Genomic DNA, 23,604 nt, shown 5'->3' on the forward strand with positions numbered 1-23,604 from the left:
GCCAAACTTTCCTGGAAACCACTACGCTGGATATCGATCGGATTGGGTGAATGGTCCGAAGATGCTGTTTCTATCGCCCAACCAGTGGCCCATTATCGATCAACTCGAGGAAACTACCGAAGAGGCAAGAGGTTTAGTGACGTTCCATGAAGTGGTCAACGTGAGTGCTGTTTCTCGATGGACGAAACTGGTGCGGGTAACCGCTACCGTGGCCCGGTTCGTCGCCAACTGTCGCCGGAAAAAGGCTGGTAAGCCAACATTGACTTCGCAGGCTACGGCTCATCATCTACGATTAATAAAAGCACGGTTTTCCACGATTCAGCAACCTCTTCAACAAGAAGAGCTTCGACTAGCAGAGATAATCCTTTGGGAGCAGTCGCAATTCGCCAGTTTTCCGGCTGAGATGAATATACTTACAGCAAATCTCGAGCTAGAAGCGGGTGAACCACCGAAGAAAATCGAGAAATCCAGCATTCTGTACAGACGTTCTCCAATCCTGGACACTGAAGGGGTGCTGCGAGTACGAGGAAGGATAGAGTCCAATGAAGCGATCCCGTTCGACAAGAAATTCCCTATCATCCTATCGGGGAAACAAGAGATAACGCAGAAGCTAATTCTACATTACCACGAAAAATACGGTCATGCTTACAGGGAGACCGTGTTCAATGAGCTCCGTCAGAAATTCTGGATCCAGAACGCACGTACAGCGATTCGACGAGCGACCGAGGCATGTGTGTGGTGCAAGGTGAATCGATGTGTTCCGGCTGCTCCCTTGATGGCACCGTTACCCGTTCAACGCACCACTTCTCATCTTCGACCATTTAGTGCAGTAGGTGTCGATTATTTAGGACCAGTAGAGGTAGCCATAGGTCGGCGGATAGAGAAGAGATGGGCAGCGGTTTTTACGTGCATGGCTGTGAGGGCTGTGCATTTGGACGTAGTGTACAGTTTGAGCTCGCAGTCCTGCCTGATGGCTATCAGACGTTTCTCGAGCAAGCGAGGCACTCCCGATCACATATTCTCCGACAACGCTACGTGTTTCCATGGAGCGAACACCGTGATGACCAAGGAGATCGAGAAGATCCACAAAGAGTGTGCGGAAAGGGTCACTTCGTCCATCACAGCCTGGCATTTCAACCCTCCCGGTACACCACACATGGGCGGTGTCTGGGAGAGGATGGTACGGTCCGTCAAAGAAGCTTTGAGGGTCCTGGATGACGGGCGGAGGTTGACTGATGAGATTCTCACCACGGCCTTGGCAGAAGCTGAGGATTTAATCAATACCCGACCACTCACTTACATTCCACAGGAGTCCGCCGATGAAGAAGCTCTATCACCAAACCATTTCATCCGTGGGACAGTGACCAAAGAAGGCGCAGTTTTGGACAACCCGGATCAATATTATGAAGCTTTGCGCAACATGTATTACCGATCGCGGGGCCTGGCCAGAAAATTTTGGGACCGGTGGTCGCAGGAGTACTTGCCGACTCTTAATCATCGCCCGAAATGGTTCGAGGACACGAAGCCACTGGAAGTCGGAGATCTAGTCTTCCTGGTGGAAGGCAAGAACCGGAAGTATTGGAGACGAGGGCGCGTACAGGCAGTCGTAAAGGGAGCCGATGGAAGAATACGACAAGCGGAAGTAAGAACAGCGGATGGCAAAGTGTATCGACGAGGCGTGGCTACTCTGGCGGTGATGGAGATACAGGATGGTAAATCCGGAAGTACAGAAAGCTCTACCGGATGTTACGGGCAGGGGAATGTTCGCATCACCGGGCATCAACCGTAGACGGTAAAATTGGCGAGTACCATTTCGCACGAAACGAAAACAAAACAACGCAAATGAAAAATATGCCAACACGCTCATCTGTCATGGATAGATCGACAGCGGAAACTGACTAGCAGGAGAAGAGGAAAAAGAAAAACATAAACAAAGTTTTCGCTATATCAAGCTAACGTGATTTAATCAACTGTTTAATTATAAACTTTCGGGATTATAATAAGTGTTAGGAGTGAAGAGGTGAAAATCTTGGTGAACCTAGTTGGTCTCGACACCTGTAAGCAAAAAAAAATTAAAATAAAGCTAGTAATGGAAATATATCATTTATACAAATAAAAACTTACCAGTTTCGTAGCACACTTTAACCGAAGAACTGGATCGGACCGTAGTGAAAAATAGAATAAATATCCTTTGATTGAGGACCTGTAAGTAAAAAATTAAAGAAAATTTATATAGTGATGAAATGCTAGAAAATAACATGAAAATACTTACCTAGGTTGAAACACTGCGATTGACCATCCAGAGTAGTACCGTAACGTCACGTAGACTGGTACGGTGATTGATTGTGAGTATCTGTAAAGAGAAGAAAGTAACAAGTAAAATTATTAATAAATGCATTAAATGATAGGAAAAATAAGCGGGAAAGGAGTATACCGTAGAAAGAGTTCAGGAAGAAAGTATCGTAAGGAAGGAGGAGACTATTTGAGTAAGTAATGATCATGTAAATCGTAAACAAAATTGTAATTCAAATGCATATTCTAGTTTTTGAGCCACTCCAAAAGTGCAGCTTTGAAAAATTTAGTCATCCGAACAATATTCTCTGGCGTGGTTTCCATCCCACTTATTGCCAGCATTTCGTACCGTATCCGCTCAAAGCGCGGACATGTGAAGAACACATGCTCCGCGCTTTCTTCCGCACCCGTACAAGCGGGGCACATAGGGGACGTACCCGAACCTATGCAGGTACTGCCTAAAGCAGCCATGGCCTGACAGGATCTGTGTCAGATGGAAGGTTACTTCCCCATGGCGCCTACTAATCCAGCATGCTAACTCTGGAATGAGTCGGTGTGTCCATCTACCTTTTGTAGTGTTGGACCACTCCCGCTGCCACCTGGCCATTGAAGATGACCGTATGGTGTTGCGTATACCCCTCGTGTCGCGTTGATCGAAGCACTCTACATCCTCTTTGACGATGATGCTGATGGGCATCATGCCAGCCAGGACGCAAACCGCCTCGTACGACACTGTTCGGTATGCGCACGCGACCCTTAGGCACATTAGCCTGTACGTACTTTTGCCGCGATGGCACGAGGTACTCAATACCTTGGACCACACTGGTCCTCCATACCTGAGTATGGACGTGGTCACGCTAGCAAGGACTTTGCGCCTGCTGCTACGGACCGCCGAGCTGTTTGCCAGCATGCTAGATAGCGCTGCCACAGCCATGGAAGCTTTCTTGCAGGTATAATCGACGTGGCTCCCGAACGTGAGCTTGTCGTCGATCATAACCCCCAGAAGCTTCAACGAGCGTTTTGAGGCGATAGTGCATGTACCGGCACTAATCGATGCCTCCTGCTCAGACTTTCTGTTATTTACAACAATAACTTCAGTCTTATGGTGCGCTAGCTCCAGTTTCCTGGAGTGCATCCAGTCTTCCACTACGCGTATTGATGGCGCGGCCTTTAACTCTACCTCTCTAATAGACTCGCCATAGACCTCAAGAGTTATGTCGTCGGCGAAGCCCACGATCACCACCCCTGGAGGGAGTGTTAGTTTTAACACGCCGTCATACATAGCGTTCCACAGTACCGAACCCAGGATGGAACCTTGCGGTACACCTACGGTAACCGGAACGCTTTTCTGACCCTCGTTTGTGTTATACACTTGCACTCGATTCTGAAAGTAGTTGCCCAGAATCTTGTACAGCGGCGTCGGCACTCTGAGACTCCGTAGCGCTAAGGCTATGGAGTCCCAGCTGGCACTGTTAAACGCGTTCTTCACGTCAAGCGTGACGATCGCGCAGTAACGAATGCCCCTCCTCTTGCGTTGGATTGCAACCTCAGCCGTTCTGGTGACGGAGAGAATTGCATCCACCGTGGACCTACCTTTTCGAAAACCGAACTGGTTGCTTGATAGACCGTTCTCACTTTCTATATATTTCACCAGTCTATTGAGGATTACCCTCTCAAGCAACTTGGCCACCGTGTCCAGCAGGCAGATTGGTCTGTATGCCGATGGGTCACCTGGTGGTTTCCCAACCTTCGGCAACAGCACCAGCCTCTGGCGCTTCCACACGTCCGGGAAGAGGCAGTCGTCAAGGCATTTCTGCATGACCGCCCTGAACAACCCGGGAGCTTCTTTGATGGCCGTCTTGATGGCCAAGTTCGGGATTCCGTCTGGTCCCGGAGCCTTGCCTACCTTCAGGGAGTTTGCGATCTCGATCAATTCATCTTCCGTCACCCTTACCGCATCGTCAGCCTCTGCACGGCTGCCGTCACTCACGGTAGGTAGTGACTCGTCAGCCGGAGGCCAGGGACTTGGTTCGTGGCTTGGGAAGAGGCCCTGAGTGATCGTTTCTAGCATCGCTGGTGATTGTTCGGCCGGGGCTAGCGCACCTCTAGTCTTGGTCATAACGATCCTGTAGGCGTCACCCCACGGGTTCGAATTGGCACTGGCACAGAGTCGTTCGAAACAGGCTCGTTTGCTGGCTCTGATTGCGCTCTTAAGCGTTGCCTTAGTGGATCTGAATGCGGCACCGCGTTTCGCTCTTTGCTCGTTGGAACGTGCGCGTTGCATCCTCCGTCTTGCACGGAGGCATGCATTGCGCAGGCCTGCTATCGTATCGCTCCACCAGTATGTCGGTGGCCTACCCTCTCTAGGCGGACGAGTCCTAGGCATCGTGGCGTCGCACGCCCATGACAGCATCGAATTTAGATGGCCCACATCCGGGAGAAGTTCACCCCCTTCGTGCTTCCATCTAATTGCCTGCCCAAAAACATCTGCATCGAAATGCAATGTTTTCCAGCCGTAGACGGATGGAATATTGGCCCTACTCGCTGCTTGCTCCCGCACGCCTACCTCATAGCGGATCGATTGGTGATCGCTATTCGTGTAGCTGTCGTCTACCCCCAGTTCGTGATCAGTCCCGAGCTGCAGAACGTCACATCGATAATCGATTCGGCACCGTTTCTACTGTAGGTGCATTTTGTACCAACGTTAGCCAAGTCTAAGTTGAGCTTTGCCAAAGCTTCCAACAAAACCTGGCCCCTCTGGTTTGTACAGCGACTTGCCCACTCGACAGCCCAAGCGTTGAGATCACCCGCAACCACCAACGGCCATAGGCCCGTCAGTTCCACGGTTGCTTGATCGACCATCTGCGCGAACGTTTCGGTAGACCAACTTGGCGGAGCATAGCAACTGCAGTAGAATACTCCATCCACTTTGGCTATAACGTACCCCTCTCTGGAGGCAAATGGCCGTCTTCCCAGACTTGTCCGGTATGGGTCCGAGACGATGGCCACGTCCGACAACGACTCAGCAGCCGCTTGGTGTAGCAACTGCTGCGCCGCATAGCAGTGGTTCAGGTTTAACTGTATCACCCTAAGCCTGCGGTTTAGTAGCCGGCCGTGCAGCCGGACATTTGGGGCCTCCCATGGCGTGTTTGGCGTCCCGTTTACCGGTGCATACCAGACACTTGGGAGGTGCAACGAAGTCCCGTGCCTTGTGACCTGCGCCACCGCAGCGGCGGCATAAATTGGACCTGTCGGGCCCTTTGCACGACCAGGATTTATGCCCCCGCTCAAAGCACCTGAAGCAAACGTCAGGCTGTTGGACGGTGCCCAGAGGGCAGACCGACCAACCCACCTTCAACGTGGCCTTCTTCAGGGCCTTGTTACCCTCCGCTAGTGGAAGCTTTATGGTTGCAACCTGGGTGTCGGCCGGGCCCCTGCAGAGACGAACTGCCTCTGCGGTCACTACCACTCCGCACTCTCGTTCGAAGCCTTGTGCTATGTCGCACCCTTCGGTGATCTCGTCCAGGTTTTTAAGCTGGAGAGTCACTTCAGGAGTGAGGGCTCGGATTTGAACCTCCTCGCCTAGCACTTCCTGGGCCGTCTTTTTATAGGCACAGCCCTTGCCCTTCGCCTCTTTGCGGAGTTCGAGGATCATCTCCCCGGTGCGTGACCGACGAATTGACCTGACGTCCGTGCCGAGGTTTTTGAGCTTGGGTTCGCCTCTCATGGCCTTCAAGACTTCGGCGTACTTAGACGCATCGGTCTTGAAAATGAGCGCGTCACCCTTGCTCCGCCTACTCGCCCCTTGCGGCTTCTTATTGCGGTCGCCGCGCTTCGCGCGTCGTTCCCGCTTCTTATTCACCACGGTGGTCCAATCGGGTCTCCTACGAAAGGCAGAAAATCAAAAGGCAGAATCACGAAAGGCAGAATTACGAAAAGCAGAATCGGTGTCGCCTTTACCGGCATCGGCCAGTCTCGGTGGAGACCGGGCGATGCCCCGCCTGGCAAACGGGTTTATTAACCCGTCCGCCCCTTCCGCTACCTTCTCTTCCTCATTAATTTTAAAAGAAAACATTGTTGTTAAAAGGGTCCCCCTTCCAGCCGCTATCCTTGGTCATGGTGGAGTGGTCGCCTATATGGTCCCATGGTGGCCTATGCCGGAGCAGTGAGGTCATGGCTAGTGGAGGTCGTCATAGCCCCTCATGAGTAACTATGACGCCACCCGACCGGCGTAAGTCAGGAAAGGGCATCTGATCCCACTCCTGCCTGATTCCCATCAGGCAATGGCCGCGGAACGTACTGGAAGGCCTGCCAGGTTTTACGGGACGGAGACCCCTGCAGCCGTATGCCACCTCGCCGTTTCAAGCCGTTGTCACACGACTTTACTAAGGGAGCTCGGTGCAGGTGCCAGCCCAACGTCGTGGTATGAAATCGTATTCCCTCTCAAAAACCTAAAAACACAGCGACCAAAACACCATAATTGGGACCTTACTGGTATCAGTCCCAATAGGCAGGTTAGTGCATTTGGGTGATGGGAGCGGCACTACTCGCTCCGTCAAAGCTGCTTACGGGTGGCCGTGGCTTTTACGGGGAATCGGGTCCGGGACTAATCGATGTTATCGCACACCCATCGGTGGTCACACAGCGCGTGCATGGCCTCGACGGTCGCCAAGCGCCGACCCGTGGTGGCCTGCAGCTCGGCCAATCGGAAACACACCTGGAGGCATCCAAATGTAGAAGTCTGCTCCCAGATCGATCACGTACTGATTGACGGTCGGCACTTCTCGGATGTTACTGATGTTAGGTCTTTTCGGGGACCAAACATTGACTCTGACCATTATCTCGTCGTTCGTACACCCAACGCAAACGGGGAACATTTTATTTTACTTCAGGGCAATTTTTTATTTTATTGTGTCTTATGACTGCGCCTTGTACACAAAGAGTAATAACCAAAAAGTAATAAAAATTATGACGGCCACACTCTTGTATGTGTTTCTGCAGGAGAACATACGACCAAGCACCGCAATGCATGTGTTAGCAAGACTTCACTCGCTGCATTTGTATTGATGCAACGATCAGGTTCATTTTTGTCCCCTTCATCCACACATAATCAGAATCTCAACCTACAACCTCAAATGTCTAATTAAAACACTTTCGTTTCGTCCCCCAGTGTTCACTTGGAATGGAAATACAGGTCGGACTCGATTATATACAGACTCGATTATATATTTACTCGATTATATATGATTCGATTATATATAAAATTGTATATAATCGAATCATAAATTTTTTTTTTCAATCTACTATATAAAAATGGAATTCCGTAACGCTTGATCTTATTGATATTATTCCCTCCGTCTCTGTGGTGTACAGTAATCATCATCATTTGAAATCGTTCTAAATCAGAAAAATAAGCGGTGACATAAAGGTTTTTTGACCGGAAAATGTTCGCTGATGTTCAGGAAAGACATTCGAGAAAAAATAATTAGTATCTGATTACTAAACCTTAAGATATTATTCATAAAACTACGTCAAACATACAAAATTATGACTTTTCAAGCTGAATTTGCCTCTGAATCAAAATTCAAAGCGATGACATGTGATTCTTTTTTCATTGAAATGTTTGTTACGTTCAGGAAAGACATTCGAGGAAAAATTATTAGTATCTGATTACTAAACCTTGAGATATTATTCACAAAACCACGTAAAACATGCAAAATTATGACTTTTCAAGCTGAATTTGCCTCTAAATCAAAATTCGAAGCGATGACATGTGATTCTTTTTTCATGAAAATGTTTGTTAATGTTCAGGAATGATATTTGAGGAAAAATAATTAGTATCTGATTACTACAATTTGAGATATTATTCACAAAACTACGTAAAACATGCAAAATTATGACTTTTCAAGCTAAATTTGCCTCTAAACCAAAATTCAAAGCGATGACATGTGATTCTTTTTTCATTAAAATGTTTGTTACGTTCAGGAAAGACATTCGAGAAAAAATAATTGTTATCTGATTACTAAAACTTGAGATATTATTCACAAAACTACGTGAAACATGCAAAATTGTGACTTTTTATACTGAATTTACCTCTAAATCAAAATTCGAAGCGATGACATGTGATTCTTTATTCATTGAAATGTTTGTAATGTTAAGGAAAGACATTCGAGAAAAAAAATTAGTATCTGATTACTACAATTTGAGATATTATTCACCAAATTACGTAAAACATGCAAAATTGTGACTTTTTGTGCTAAATTTACCTCTAAACCAAAATTCAAAGCGATGACATGAGATCCTTTTTTCATTAAAATGTTTGTTAATGTTCAGGAAACGACATTCGAGGAAAAATAATTGATAGCTAATTACTAAAACTTGGAATATTATTCACAAAACTACGTAAGACATGCAAAATTATGACTTTTTATACTCAATTCGTCTCCAAAACTCAAAGAGAAGACATATAATTTTTTTTCATTAAAAAGTTCGTTGATGTTCAAGAAAAACATTCGATAACAGGTATTTGATTACTACAATTCGAGATAATAATCACAAAACTACGTGAAACATGCGAAATCATGCCTTTTCATACTGAATTTGCTTCTAAATCAAAATTCGAATCTATGATCTGTGATTTTTTTAAAATTAAATTAAGGGAAAATAATAAGTACCTGATCATTTGAAATTTAAATAATTTTAATAAATCTACGTGAAAAATGCAAAACCAAGATTTTTAGGCTTAATTTATCTCTAAATCATAATTCAAAGCGATGACATGTGTTTTTTTTTTTTCAATGAAATGATTGTTAATGTTCAGGAATGAAATTTGAGAAGAAATGTTAGGTATCTGATTACTGAAAATGTAGAAATCATTCACAAAACTAAGTAAAACGTGCAAAATCATGAATATTTAGGCTTAATTTGTCTGCAAATCAAAATTCAAAGCTATGATATGTGATTGTTTTCCAATAAAATGTTAGTTAATGTTCAGGAAAGACATTTGAGAAAAAATAACACGTCTCTTATTGCTAAAAGCTGACATATTACTCAAAAAACTACGTATGTTCGAAGCATTTTTGAAGATGATTTTCTGCATACAAAGAAACACCTTAAAATACTCTCTGTGATTTTTGTTTTTGAAAAACATATAATACATTCAAAACTTTGACTTTTTAAGCATAAGCTCAAGTCGCATCTAAATCAAAATTCAAACGATGACATGTGATTTTTCTTTCAATAAAATGTTCGTTGTTTCTTTAATATTTCCAAATATTTTTTTGTAGAAAATCCATGTTTTGAATCAGTGCGAGTCGAGCATAGAAAATTAACATTTCTGATATATTCGTAGATTTGTGAATAGTAACACATTACGGGATTCGATTTACTTTTTTTCCTTTACCCAAACTAGATCTTGGAACATTTAGCTGGAGGAAAGGTCCCATTTCATTGGTTTGAACATAGATTAAGAGGCGACTTAAGCATTGAAAGTCATTTTTTATTTCTAAATAGTTTTGTGGATTAAAGCACAATTGTTAGTTATCAGAAAACTTTCACTTCTTCTCAGACGTGTTCCTTGGACACCAACAAACATTTTCGTTTTGAAAAAGATCACAAGCATCTCTTTAGATTTCATTATAGAGGAGAAATAAGCATGAATGGTCATACTCAATTCTTCTTACTTACTCGAATTTCCTAAACAGAGCTTTTACTGTAAACGATTGTCAAATAGCCCGAATATCACCCAGTATAGGTATATTCGAAACTGGGATGACTCCACACAACATTTTCCAAAACGGCGGCTTCCGGCTTCAGAAAAATAACCTAAAGTGGTATTTGGCCAACTATTTCAATAATTCCGAAAGTGGAACTCCATTCGTCGTTTGGAAATCCGATATGGCGACTTCCAATTTATGTGTGTTCTGTTCTCAAAATATTGAAGTATTTAAACTGATGATGAACGTATAAGATGTGAAATATTTTTTAAGTAAGTTGTTCTAAAGCAGTAATGAATTATAAAAAATGATTCTTAAATTTAAAACCTTTGATCCCGAGCATCGCCGGGAACGTTCAACTAGTTTTAAATATAACTTACCTAAAGCAGCAATGTCGTATAGGGATCGTCCAAAACTACGTAACGCTTAGAGGGAGGTAAAGATCTGACAAAACGTCGCAATCAATACTAAAAATTTACCTAGAGGAAAAAGGGGGTCGAAAATAGTTTTTATTTACGGTACGTAATTAATGGACGTTCACTTCAGTCCAATATGACTTAACGCAAAATTTTTTGACCCAAAACGTTGATTTTTGAGCCATAATGTTTAAAGTAAAAAAAAAGCTGATCTAAAACAAAAATATCGTGAGGGAACGTTTACAAATTATGTAACGTTCAGGAAACGGGAAAGAGTGTTGGGTTGGCAAAGTGTTGCAACCCATACGGAAAATTTAAACAAAAAACATGGCAAAGGGGGAAAGGAGATCAACAATTAAAAAAAAAAAATTTCTGATTCGATTATATATAGTGAAAATTTTTCGGAGACTGTATATAACCGAGTCCGACCTGTATGTAATACTGTCTGACTAGAGTTGCCGAAGTTGCGAATATTGTTCTGGATAGGCACGAGTTTTGTATTTTCAAACAGGTGCGAATGAGTTTCCATGAACCAATGAGTATGTGCTTTAGATATCTTGCAGGAAAGCGAATGTTTTTGTTTTTCTCTAACGCAGTTTACAGATCGTAATGTCATTTCAAGACGCATTTCAATTTGAAATCATCAACGTTTGCATACGCTATGACAGGGAAAATGCTGCTTGGCAGCTCTTGTCATATTTTTTCTCTACTCCGTATGCATGCAACGAGCGAACTAATACACGAACATCGGATGAATTGGAGATTGAAGAAACTTGTAACATGTGCAACATATGCGACGGTGTGTGATTTTTTTTTTTTTTACTTTAGATGGAAAGGGAGCAGTTTTCGACAGAAAAAATCTTGCATGTGGTTGAAACGACCATTATTAGATAGTCGTACTCCCGTAACACGTGCTAAATATATGACAGTATGTGTTATTACTTGACTGGGGAAGAATTTTGTTGCCTTTTAAGTAATAGGTTTGTTACCTAAAAGGCAATTTTGCGCTATTGCTTCTAAAGTAATAAGGAAAAGTTTTGCGTGTAAGATCCGCGCACGGTTGTCGAGCGTGCTGAAATCTCGCACAGAGAGGACGACGCGTTTCAACATTTGAAAGCTGAAAGCTGGCGCATCCTACCCAGCACTATAAAACCAGTCCCAAGCTTGTTGGTTGGCGAAGTACTTCCTCCACCGCCGAGATATGGTTAAGGTGGACGTGTGTTGAATCCATAAATGGCCGACTTCGAATTTTGCTTACCACTCAGTAATAGTTGATACGTCACTTGTGAAAACACATCATCATGTTTGTTATGGCGACGAAAACATAAGAAAGTATTTTCGTAGATAACGCATTAACTATTCCCGAGTCTAGTGGCACTGAAAATTCGTAGCCGACCACGTGGTGACCGCCTCAACGCACCTATTATTATTAGCTATTGTCGGATGACAACATTGCCTAGTTAACGCCAACCAACTGTGTCCATGTTTCAACTGGTAGTCTATTGTAGAAAGAATGTCAACCACCCAATTCTGTCTAATCAAAAAGTACCCAGGAGAAAAATTAGGAAGACTGAAAAAGTGATGCACAGATGGTGGGATTTGGAAAACCTGTCAAGTGTGTTTGTAGAAAATAATGGCGCGAATTCCAAAGATAGTTCGCGATTTCATCCGACGACTGTAGTAAAAATTTTCCTTTATTCGTTTCTAAAACTATAATAACTGAACATGTTTCCTAAGTAAAACCTATTCCGAGAAAGAGCAAATTCATTTGTTCCGGATTTCAAATAAAGCAAGCTTCAAATGATAACATTCTGTTATCATTCATAACATATGATTTTAGAAACCGGACTTCGCTTCCAACATGTCAATCGTTATCACTCTTGTTTGTTGCCATACGTTGTATGGTGCGCGTGTTTCGAGTAGCGTGGATAGCAGGGGGAGATTATATAGTAGAAGATGGATTGTCCTCTTTTACTTGAGCAAGCGGAAATGGGTTACCCTATACAACAAGATATTACATATATATTGGTGCTTATTAGATACCACCAGTTCTTGACGTGTTTTGCATTTCTAAGACATTCGGCATCAAAAAAAATGTTTTTTTCGGAATCGAAAATTTCCTGAACTAGTTTGCATTTTTTTCATCGGGCAAAAAATGAAAATTTGACCGCTTTAAGGCACGGATCAAACTCTGATTCGCTTCGTTACTGAAGAATAAATCCAATATTTACCATTAAATCACAAATCAATCAACTTTAAGACTTATGGCATCTTCGTGGAATCATTTCACCGCTCAAAATGATCGTGAAATAATTCCACGCGGAATGTCGCATTTTCCGTTCTCACTTCACTGATATGACACTCATAATAACCCAGATTCCACGGCAGATGTCACTTCGCGACGTTTTTCTCACTTACGTGAGTCCCGTAATAGGATTTTGTTCACTTCACTCTGATTTCACCGTGAAGTGACTCCCGTAATAAGCACCATTATATTATCTTCTGAACAATTTTAACAACCAAACATAATTGAATTTCGTTTGATCAATTCAGGTCCGTATCTGATCTATGTTAACAAAGTATGGTGATTGAGTAGTTTTTTTTTTGTTTGTTTTTGGTTTGAGAGAAGAAGCTCTAGGTTTCTGATGAAAAATAATTAACAGAATTTCAGAAGTATTGCACACTGAGAAAAAAAGAACCCCAATTCTCACTTATGAGAAACCGCTGGCCTGGCAACCTGAAATATTGTATTTCTTATGTAAAATTATGTAATCCTGTGCAAGGCACAAAAAAAGGTCTATATTTCCAAAAATACGCAAAAATAGGGTGAAAAGGCGCAAAATAGCTCATTTTCCGTGCCCTGCACAAAATTAAACCATCACCAATCGATTTATTGACCAATTTCACAAGAAATGCTATATTACAGGTTGCCAGTCTAGCGGCGATTATTTAGCGGAATAACCGGAACCCACATTTCCACTAAATAATCGCCGCTGGACCAACAACCTTAAATATAGTATTTCTCATGTAAAATTGGTCGATAAATCGATTGGTGAAGGTTTCATTTTGTGCAGGGCACTAAAAATGGTCTATTTTCCCCCTTTTCACCATATTCTTGCGTATTTTTGGAAATATAGACCTTTTCTCGTGCCCTGCACAGGATGAAACTATCACCAATCGATTCATTGCCCAATTTTACATAAGAAATGCTATATTTCAGGTTGCCAGCCTTACTTACCTTACCAGTCAGCTCCAGGCCGAAGTGTCCCTTGCTGTTCGAAGAAGTCGTCTCCATTCAACTCGGTCCATGGCTGCAGCTCGCCAGCCATGTCGTCTGCGGAGGCCCCGCAGATCGTCTTCCACTTGATCGAGCCGCCTTGCTCGCTGCGCGCCTCGTCGCCTTGTTCCAGTCGGGTTGTTATCAAGAACCATTCTCACCGGGTTGTCGTCCGACATCCTAACGACATGCCCAGTCCACCGTAGTCTCCCGATTTTCGCCGTTTGAACGATGAGTGGTTCTCCCAGCAGCTGATGCAACTCGTGGTTCATCCGCCTCCGCCATGATCCATCTTCCATCTGCACTCTACCATAGATGGTACGCAACACCTTTCGTTTCGTTAACCCCAAGGGCGCGTTGGTCCTCCACGAGCATAGTCCAGGTTTCGTGGCCGTAGAGGACTACCGGTCTGATCAGTGTTTTGTAGATTGTTAACTTCGTGCGGCGGCGGATTTTATTCGAGCGGAGCGTCCTCCGGAGTCCAAAGTAGGCACGATTTCCTGCCATAAGGCGTCGACGAATTTCTCTGCTGGTGTTGTCGTCAGCAGTCACCAGTAAGCCCAGGTACACGAACTAGTCTACCACCTCGATTTCATCACCGCTAATATGAATTCGTGGCGGGAGGTTGACACTGTCTTCTCTGGAACCTCTTCCTCTCATGTACTTGGTCTTCGATGCGTTTATGGCCAGTCCAATTCGTCCGGCTTCAGCTTCAGTCTGATGTACGTCTCCGTCATCTTTTCAAGGGTTCGTGCTACAATATCAATGTCATCGGCGAAGCCAAAGAGCTGAGCAGACCTTCTAAAAATCGTGCCACTCGTGTCGATACCAGCCCTACGTATCACACCTTCCAAAGCGATGTTGAATAGCAGGCACGTTAATCCATCACCTCGCCGTAACCCTCTTCGAGATTCGAAGGGACTCGAGAGTGTCCCCGAAACTCGAACTACGCACATCACCCGATCCATCGTCGACTTGACCAACCGTGTCAGTTTATCCGGAAAGCCGTAATCGTGCATAATCTGACATAGCTGGTCTCGAACGGTTGTGTCGTATGCCGATTTAAAATCGATGAACAAGTGATGTGTGGGCACGTTATACTCACAGCACTTCTGTAGGACCTGCCGTACCACGAATATTTGGTCCGTGGTGGCGCGGGCACCCATAAAGCCCGCTTGGTATTGCCCCACGAATTCCCTTGCAAACGGTGATAGTCGACGGCACAGAATTTGAGAGAGTACCTTGTAGGCGGCGTTCAGCAACGTGATTGCGCGGTAGTTGCAGCAATCCAACTTGTCGCCTTTTTTGAAGATGGGGCACACTGTATCCACCATCCACTCCTCCGGTACTAACTCCTTCTCCCAAATCTTGGCAATAACCCAGTGTAGCGCCTTAGCCAGTGATTCACCACCGTGTTTTTACAGCTCGCTGGGGAGTTCTTCCTTAAGACCGAGTTTTGCCTGTTCCGTGCGCGTCGGTAGCGCTCCACGTTCGCCCTCGTTTGGTGTTGCAGCATTCTCGCTCGTGCTGCATTCTTCTCTTCCACTAACTGTTTGCACTCGTCGTCAAACCAGTCATTTCTCCTGTTCGGAGCCATAGTACCAAGCGCCGCTACAGCAGTACTACCTATGGCTGATCGAATGTCCCTCCAGCCATCTTCAAGAGTAGCTGCGCCAAGCTGCTCTTCCGTTGGTAATGCTGCTTCCAGCTGCTGCGCGTACTCCCGTGCAACCTCGGCGTCCCGTAGTTGCCCGATGTTTGGTCGCGGTGGGCGACTTTGACGCGTGTTTCGCACCGTCGAAAGTTTTGAGCGCATGCATACTGCAACAAGGTAATGGTCCGAATCAATATTCGCACTGCGGTAGGTGCGAACGTTGATGACGTCAGAGAAGAATTTACCATCGATTAGAACGTGGTCGATTTGGTTCTCCACTTGTAAGTTAGGTGATCTCCAGGTGGCTTTGTGGATGTCTTTGCGGGGGAAGAAGGTACTTCTGACTACCATACCGCGGGAGGCTGCAAAGTTCACACATCGTTGGCCGTTATCATTTGATGCGGCGTGCAGGCTATTCGGCCCTATCACCGGTCTGTACATTGCCTCCCGTCCTATCTGAGCGTTCATATCACCGATGACGATCTTAACGTCCCGTTGCGGACAGCTATCATACACCTGCTCCAGCTGCGCATAGAACGCTTCTTTCTCATCGTCGGCTTCCTTCGTGTGGGCAGTGCACGTTGATGATGCTGTAGTTGAAGAACTGGTCCTTAATTCTCAACTTACACATCCTCGCAATGATCGGCTGCCACCCGATCACGCGTTGGCGCATCCTATCCAGCACTATAAAGCCCGTCCCAAGCTCGTTGGTAGTGCCACAGCTCTGATAAAAGGTAGCCTCTCGATGTCCGCTTTTCCATACCTTCTGTCCCGACCAGCAAAGTTCCTGCAGTGCTACGATTTCGAAGTTGCGTGGATTTAGTTCATCATATATGATCCTGTCGCAGCCGTGAAAGCCTAACGATCTGCAGTTCCATGTGCCGAGTTTCCAATCGTAGTCCTTACTTCGTCGCCTAGATCTGTGCCGATTGTTCCGATCCGTATTAACTTCTTCGATATTTGCAACATTTGGTGTTTTTCGGGGCGGCTTGTTGGGCCTTCCCCAACCCCCTGTCTCGCCGGAGGGTCATCGTGTCGACGCTGTTTTGAGCCGCACCATCTTGGTGGACAGACGCTCAGGTTGGCGAAGCATTTCCTCTACCGCCGAGATATGGATACCGCGCCAACGATCGCGTCGCACCTTCTCACTTAGCTATTGTCGGATGACAACATTGCCCAGGCAATGCCAACCAGTTGTGTCCATGTTTTAACTGGTAGTCTATTGTATCATATGACTCGTGGAGGCGTGAGATAGGAACTTGTGAGGACCGGAGCTAAGTTTGACGCTCCTTCCAAGTTGTCGACTCACCATTCGAAGCCAGCCAGCCCAGCGGCTTCTAATTAGTAAGAATTTGGGTTCATTTTTCCCCAGTGTGTGACGGTTGCAGCCAGGTGGAAGGAGCATTTTCAGGCGTTATTAAACGGTGAGGAGCCGGATGAGCAGGAACAGGATAACGATTACGAGTGACGAACAAGCTGTGGAGCCACCAACAGAGGAGGCGGTGAAAAAGGCGATTAGTGAGCTGAAAAACGGTAAGGACGGTATCCCGGCCGAACTTCTAAAAGTGGGAAGCGAGCGGCTGTACTATGCGATCCACCCACCTCCCTGACACATTCGTAGCCTGTATTTTTTGTATACGCGGGAATGAAATGGAATGTTATACTGCTGTGCTTCACACTGCTATAAACAGCGGCATCGATAGATTAGGCAACACTGAATGGGAGTGAAGAGCGAGTCAGATGTCTTCCCTTTGCGGCCATTGTTGTTTGGGGCTCGGCATCGAGGGGTTCGTTATAATGGGGGTACTGTCAAACTATAGGTAATGAGATTACGGTGTCAGGGAGGTGGATCCACCAGATAATACTGAGGATCTGGGCGGATGAACAAATGCCGAACGTTGGAAGACCTCATATGCCCTATTTATAAGCATGCTTGTCTTTTCTCCTCAGAAAATCTCTAGAGTGCAGGAGAACATACTTGCACTGCAGAAACAACTGCTCTCACACTAAAAAGCAAATCAACGCACATACTAGAAAAGAACGACGGACGATTTTTATCTGATAAGCTTCCAGAAAGCACCGCGATGAAATCTGAAATCCCTCTCTCGCGAGACAATGACTATAAGAAAGGTCATCGATTGGATTGTTGTAACTATCGAGGCATTACGATGCTCAATCATAACTATGACTACAACTATAAAGTGCTCTCCCGTATCTTATTGTTCAGATTTAGACCGTTCACGGAATCTTTTGTTGGCGAATACCAGGCTGGTTTTCGACATTGGCGTCATACGACGGATCAAATCTTCACCCTACAATAGATTCTCGATGAGTTCCGGGAGTATAACCTGCAAACGCACCATCTGTTTATGGATTTAAACAAGGCGGCATACGACTCAGTGAAAAGAAACAAGCTGTGGCAGATCATGCTGAGTCGTATGACGCTGGAGGAATCAAAATCATGCGTGTGGATAGCTGGCGAGACATCAGCCGCGTTCGTAACGTTGGATGGACTGAAGCAGGGGGATGCGCTCTCTAACTTACTGTTCAACATCGCCCTTGAAGGTGCAGTACGAAGGGCAAACGTGCAAAGAAATGGTACGATCATTGCAAAATCTCACATGCTTCTTGGTTTTGCGGACGACATCGATATCATCGGTATCGACCGTAGGGCCGTTGCAGCTACGAGCAGGGCCTTCTACGGACTACGTAACCAGCAAAGGTCCCGTAGTTTGCAAACTCGCACAAAACTAGCACTGTATAGGATGCTGATACTCCCGGTGGCCCTTTACGGACATGAAGCATGGACGCTGAAGGAAGCTGATCGACGAGTGCTCGGATTTTTTGCGCGTAAAGCTCTCCGATCGATACTTGGCGGTAAACATGAAGAAGGAGTGTGGCGCAGACGCACGAATCACGAGTTTTACCAGGTATACAAATATTTTGATATAAAGGTAATACAGCGGGGCAGGCTTCAGTGGGCTGGATATATAGCCAGATGCCTGACAAGAGAGCCGCCAAAACTATCTTCAGTAGAGAACCAGGAAGAGGCCGTCGACTCCGTGGTAGGCCTCGCACGCAGTGGATCTGCGCGGTGGAAGGAGATGCACGATCTGCGTGGATCAGACACCTACTAAATGATTCCTGACACTTTTTCACTCAATATAAGACAGATTTTAACTACCACTTTTAGATATTAGCGCATTACTATCAATGCTCATATATACTCGATATTTCGCTTTGTGAAACATACTAAAACCATGCAAATCCGGTTTTTTCAAAATCACCGTTTTGAGCTCAGTTTTTGTCCGATTTAAGATTTATTTATTTTAAGATGGGTGAGAAAATGCTAATATGTGGCCTATGGCATATTAGCCAATTTTTGAATTAGGGGCAGTATTGTTATACTGCATAGATTTTTGAACAAGTTCACGTAAAGTACATACTTGTTTTTGAAAAGATATTCAACAAGAGGTATTCGAACTTTAAACACCTCTTAGAAATTTGAAATTCAGGAAATCTCTCAAACATAGTAGAGAAAACTCCTCTCTTTACCTAAAGAACATAAAAACTCCCATCCATGATTCAAACATGAGCATCGCACCTTGAAAGACGAAGACGAAGTGAAACTCCAGTACATTGCACATACACATATCTTTACTTTAAAAGTCACTGAATGTATTACATGATTTCCTCTTTGTATATACAAAATCTGTCTTAATGTTGCTTAGAACAAATAATAAATAAATATTATTTCTAAATTTGTACAAATTCACTGATTTCTCCTACTGCTACAGTTTTTACTGAACAACTGCTTTCCGGTACTGCTGCTTATCTCTTACCGGAGGTGTTTGCACATCAAGTTCAGAACGCTGCTCCACTGACTTAGCAATCGAGGCTGGGTCTTGCATTGTTACCGTGAATTCTTGCGCATAGTTTTCTGCTACTGTGCAATTCTGATTAATTTTCAGGTATGGCCCATAAGCATCTAAACAAGAAACAAAAAAAATGAGATCTCTACGTTAATTTTGAGAACAAAGTCTAACCTCTCATACTAGGCCACACTGGAAGCCCTTCCGCGGAAGGCACTCCCTCAATGGCGAAAGAAGTCCAAAGATCAACTGTACGCTTCGCCATTTGGGAGTCAGCCTCGTTAAGCTGCGATGCTTCCGCTGGGTACGGGAACAGGTACAACAAATCATTCGTGTGATGTACCCCTCCTGTGAATGGAAACTGCGAAACATCGAACCCATAGCCAAATCTAGTATGTTGTCCAGCGTAGTCAAAGCTATACAGAAATGTGCTGTTCGGTTGATACACAGAGTTCAACTGCGCTTGTTTGAGTACCGAACCTTTCACGAGACATGCTGCCGCTGACTGATAATAAAAGTCTGGTCAGTTCAACTAGAGAAATTGCTATAGTAAGACACTCACATCTGCCATCGCCGGAATCATCTTCATCAAATTATTCTGTCTGAGTAGCTTTTGGTTATAGAACAGCAGAGACTGTAGAGTTCTGGTTACACAACTTGGATCATCCATACCCATGATTCTATTGATCTCATCTAAGAGCATATGTGAAGGCAATGATTTTTGCTGCAGAAGATTTTTAGATCCCAACGCTATGAATATATCTAGTAAAGCGAAGGACCCCTCTTGCTGCATGGTTCCTATTAGCATGGGAAGATTCTTGCGAACTTTTCCTTTTCGCATAGCATGGTACGGAAGCTCAGGATAGAGCTGATGAGGACATCCAGTTACGAGTCGGCAACCACCAATTTGGTTGACGCCTTCATTGTTCATCTGATAACGCTATTAGAGTTGAGTTAGCAAATCTGTACCTTTATTCATCTTAGTTTCTAAGAAATACTCACATAGTGCTTGGTGAACCCCGACAAAAGTCGTGGAACATCTATCTCCATTAAAAACTGTTCAATTTCTTCATTGGAGGCTTTTGGCTCACATCCTGCTGCCAAAGCAATACGACGGGCATTCTCTACCGGATTATGATCGTAACTCCAATTGGTAAAGCAAACTGCTGATTGCAGGATCAGTTTATGGAACAATTTTTCAGTGTCAATAGCCGGGCTATAAAGCATCGACGATACCATGGATGCTCCAGATGACTGGGCCATCACCGTAACCTGATTAGGATCTCCTCCGAACTGGGTAATGTGCTTCTGAACCCACTCCAGTGCCAGCTTCACATCATGAATTGCAGCATTGCCTGGAATGTTCTCCGTCCTTGTGGATATAAAACCGAGTGGTCCTAAACGATACTGGGGCACAACTAGAACTACATCCTTTTCCATGATGTAGTTCGGTGGAAAATGACTCGCTGCTCCAGTGAAAAACATTCCACCATGGATGTAGACAATAACCGGTTTCTTTGCATTTAAATTTTTAGTATACACACAAACGTTTATGCAGTCTTCATGATTTTGAGCCAGTTGGTCTGGTGTGTACTTCTTCATGTCCATTAACACTGGTGATCCTAGCTTAGGCATAGACACATCCAAAACACCCTCCCATGGCTTCACTGGAATTGGTGGCTTAAAGCGCTTTTTCCCATCTGCTGGTTCTGCATAACGGATGTTCAGAAACTGATAAATTTTACTTCCTGTCCAGGCACCACGCGTACTAGATCCTTTCAGTGTTCCCAGCCCTGGTAACTCCACTATTGGATGGTCATGATTTTCAACGCTCGAAAACAATCTCACGGCGATTCGATTTGGTGCGATACTTTTTCTTAAAACTTCACTCTTGAAGATTGTTCCACAAATTGTAGTCATTGTTGAACCGAAATTTCTTAGAACTTCATAAAACGGTAGACTTCACTCACTTTGTGCTATTGACGAGAGTCCGCACATGAACACACTCTTTTATAGCCGACGAACGGGTGAAAGTAGTAACAGTAAGCCCTAACGGAAACCAATGCCTTTATACAGCTTAAGTACAGATAAGGCTTGCCGGATTTAATCAGCACAGCTTAGACAACAGTGCTATGAGTGAATTTCATTGCGGTTGAAATATTGACGTCGGTTGTCATGACGCCTGTAGACGGTTAATTTTAGACCCCTAACCTCCCAGAAATTAATGAACGCAAAATCACAGACAATCAGATAATTTCTGCTAATGCATGCGTAAAAAAATGAACTATTTTCGGAGGTGGTAAAAAATATGGCATGTTTTTGAGTTCTTTCTACGTTTTGTTTATCAATCACTCCTAAATTTTCGCGACAAATTTTTTGAAATAGATTTTACGCTTCAGGTTTGCCCAGGAATCCTCGATGAGGCGCAACTTTGGGCGGGTTCGCCAATTTGGGTACCACATCGATATTCAACCTTCAGTGGGCCGACACCAGATCTGGCCTTATGATATATTTTGATGAATGACGCAACTTCCGGCAGGCACTTCGTACTATAAATTTTCTCGTACACGGCCAGTCCGGAGCGAAAGAAGAGCAGCTTTGACATCCCCTTCTCGCTGATTGTCAGCCATAGCAGCCCCTTCGTGGGGTTTGTGAAATAAACTTAACCTCGGTGCTCACTTCCTTCGTGATGGAAACAAAATACGAAGTACCCTAAGGTTGCGATAGGTTCCATCACCATCACCACCGCCACTTCGTGATTCGTCGGGAAAATCAACTTGACCATCTTAATCAGGCGTCCTCCCCTTCAGCATCCTTTGGAGCTTCTTTTCACTCAGGGTCATCGGCCGTCTGGAATCGGGCTTTTTCAATGCCCTGATTGTTACTGATTGTGCCAAGATGTTGTTGATGCCGGAACGGGCGTATCCGGTGTCTACGAACTGCCGCACGATGTCCATTTTCGACGCGACAGGGTACCGTTCTTTGAACGCGCACACTTCTGAACGGAGTAGCTTCACGGTTTTCGCCATCACGGTTAGAGTTTGATTGATAGAGTTGTAAGTTTTTTTCTGCTGACTCATGGGTCAATATGATTGATGCTGAATGTTATTGCATGTTATTGTGTTATCTTCGACATTGGTTGGGCTGATTTGATCGAACTTCAAACGTCCTCAAGAAATAATTTGAAGATACATGTAGAATGAAACTGAACAAAATGAACTGGTTCAATTGCATTACATGCAAACGAAATCGAGCTACTGAAGGTTCTTTCTACGTGTTTTTTTAAATATCACTAGAGCGAGTAAAATTTCTTTACAGCGCGCGAACATCGTCACTGCGACCATTAATTTATTTTATTTTTCAACACTCTTTTTTATTTTTTGAATACCACTATGCAATCAACAGTACGCTTCCAATTTATCTGTGCCTTTATTTATAATCCTGTTTTCCCCACTTTCTCGAACACCAGATAAACTCCAATTTCGTCACTTGCATTTAACTATAAACCTTTTTCGGTAATCGAACCTGTACATCCTGTTTTCGTAGATATCAGTATTGTTTTTATTTTTTCTGATAAACGATTCATCTAGACACATCAAATCAGTGAAATTATTGCACCTGGAGTAGGGTGCCAATGAGATGTACGGGAAAAAATTGACTTTCAAATTTCGTTTAGCGGTAGAGCTCAAGAGTTTCGTCAAAGACAGACGTTCAAGCAGAAATCCCAATTTGGGTAACGTTTCATAGTACTAGCAATACGGTACCAGACAGTGCTACCATCTGGTGTTCTGGTGTTATTTGAAATCTCTTTTTCTTTTGGAAAAAAAACCTGCTTCCTCAAAGCTTCACCTTTTCGGCTGATAAAAAAAACAGCACAGCTCGTTTCGTGAAAATGACGATATCAACCTTTTTGTGCCAAAAATCCTAAAAATGCTCTAAACGTCGATATTTGGCATAAAAAAATCGATATCTATGCTTTTCTTCATCAGTCGAAAAAGTGATATCTTGATCGCTTTGAGGTACCACTTTTCGAAGTCCGATTGAGCTAGAAATTTGTATGAGGACATTTTTCAAGAAGACGAAACTACCCAACTAACAATTTTACTGATTTACAATTCGTTGTGATGCTTTTAGGCGAATTTTTGCTGAACTAAATTTTAGTAAGCTGCTATACAACTAAATTGTTTGTTGGCTATTGACCCCTAACCAGAGCCTGATTTACGATTGTGGATGCCCGCGTACGTACCTTTATTTATCATTGAAAACATAACAAACGTTGGTCACCTATTTTTTAAAAATTTCTTCACAGGGTTCTCGCTCAAAAAATTATCAATAATGTAATCAAAAACCAATATTTCCAGTACAGGGGCTCCCAGAC

The 23,604-nt window shown here is 44.2% G+C and overlaps 2 protein-coding genes across 2 annotated transcripts; one reads left to right on the top strand and one right to left on the bottom strand.

Moving 5' to 3' along the window:
• LOC129723753 (uncharacterized) lies at positions 1-23,604 on the top strand. The gene is made up of 4 exons (XM_055678153.1): positions 1-2,057; positions 2,128-2,205; positions 2,277-2,486; positions 23,361-23,604. Exon 1 carries the CDS (start codon positions 62-64, stop codon positions 1,787-1,789), a length of 1,728 nt encoding a protein of 575 aa, XP_055534128.1. The 5' UTR covers positions 1-61; the 3' UTR covers positions 1,790-2,057; positions 2,128-2,205; positions 2,277-2,486; positions 23,361-23,604.
• LOC129723752 (glutactin-like) lies at positions 19,065-22,064 on the bottom strand. Its single transcript, XM_055678152.1, has 4 exons — positions 20,229-22,064; positions 19,789-20,166; positions 19,401-19,731; positions 19,065-19,342 (listed from the first exon to the last, which is right to left on the bottom strand). The coding sequence occupies exons 1-4, from the start codon at positions 21,144-21,146 to the stop codon at positions 19,155-19,157; spliced, it is 1,815 nt and encodes a 604-aa protein (XP_055534127.1). The 5' UTR covers positions 21,147-22,064; the 3' UTR covers positions 19,065-19,154.

This window comes from Wyeomyia smithii, chromosome 2, assembly GCF_029784165.1.
Source record: "Wyeomyia smithii strain HCP4-BCI-WySm-NY-G18 chromosome 2, ASM2978416v1, whole genome shotgun sequence".
NCBI lineage: Eukaryota > Metazoa > Arthropoda > Insecta > Diptera > Culicidae > Wyeomyia > Wyeomyia smithii.

Excerpts from the sequence above, each read along its gene's own strand:
- LOC129723753 (XM_055678153.1), top strand. The coding sequence starts at position 62 with ATGCTGTTTCTATCGCCCAACCAGTGGCCCATTATCGATCAACTCGAG.
- LOC129723752 (XM_055678152.1), bottom strand. The coding sequence starts at position 21,146 with ATGACTACAATTTGTGGAACAATCTTCAAGAGTGAAGTTTTAAGAAAA. Across the intron at positions 20,167-20,228 it reads CGGGGTTCACCAAGCACTAT|CGTTATCAGATGAACAATGA; the intron begins GTGAGTATTTCT and ends CAACTCTAATAG. Across the intron at positions 19,343-19,400 it reads AGTGTGGCCTAGTATGAGAG|ATGCTTATGGGCCATACCTG; the intron begins GTTAGACTTTGT and ends TTTCTTGTTTAG.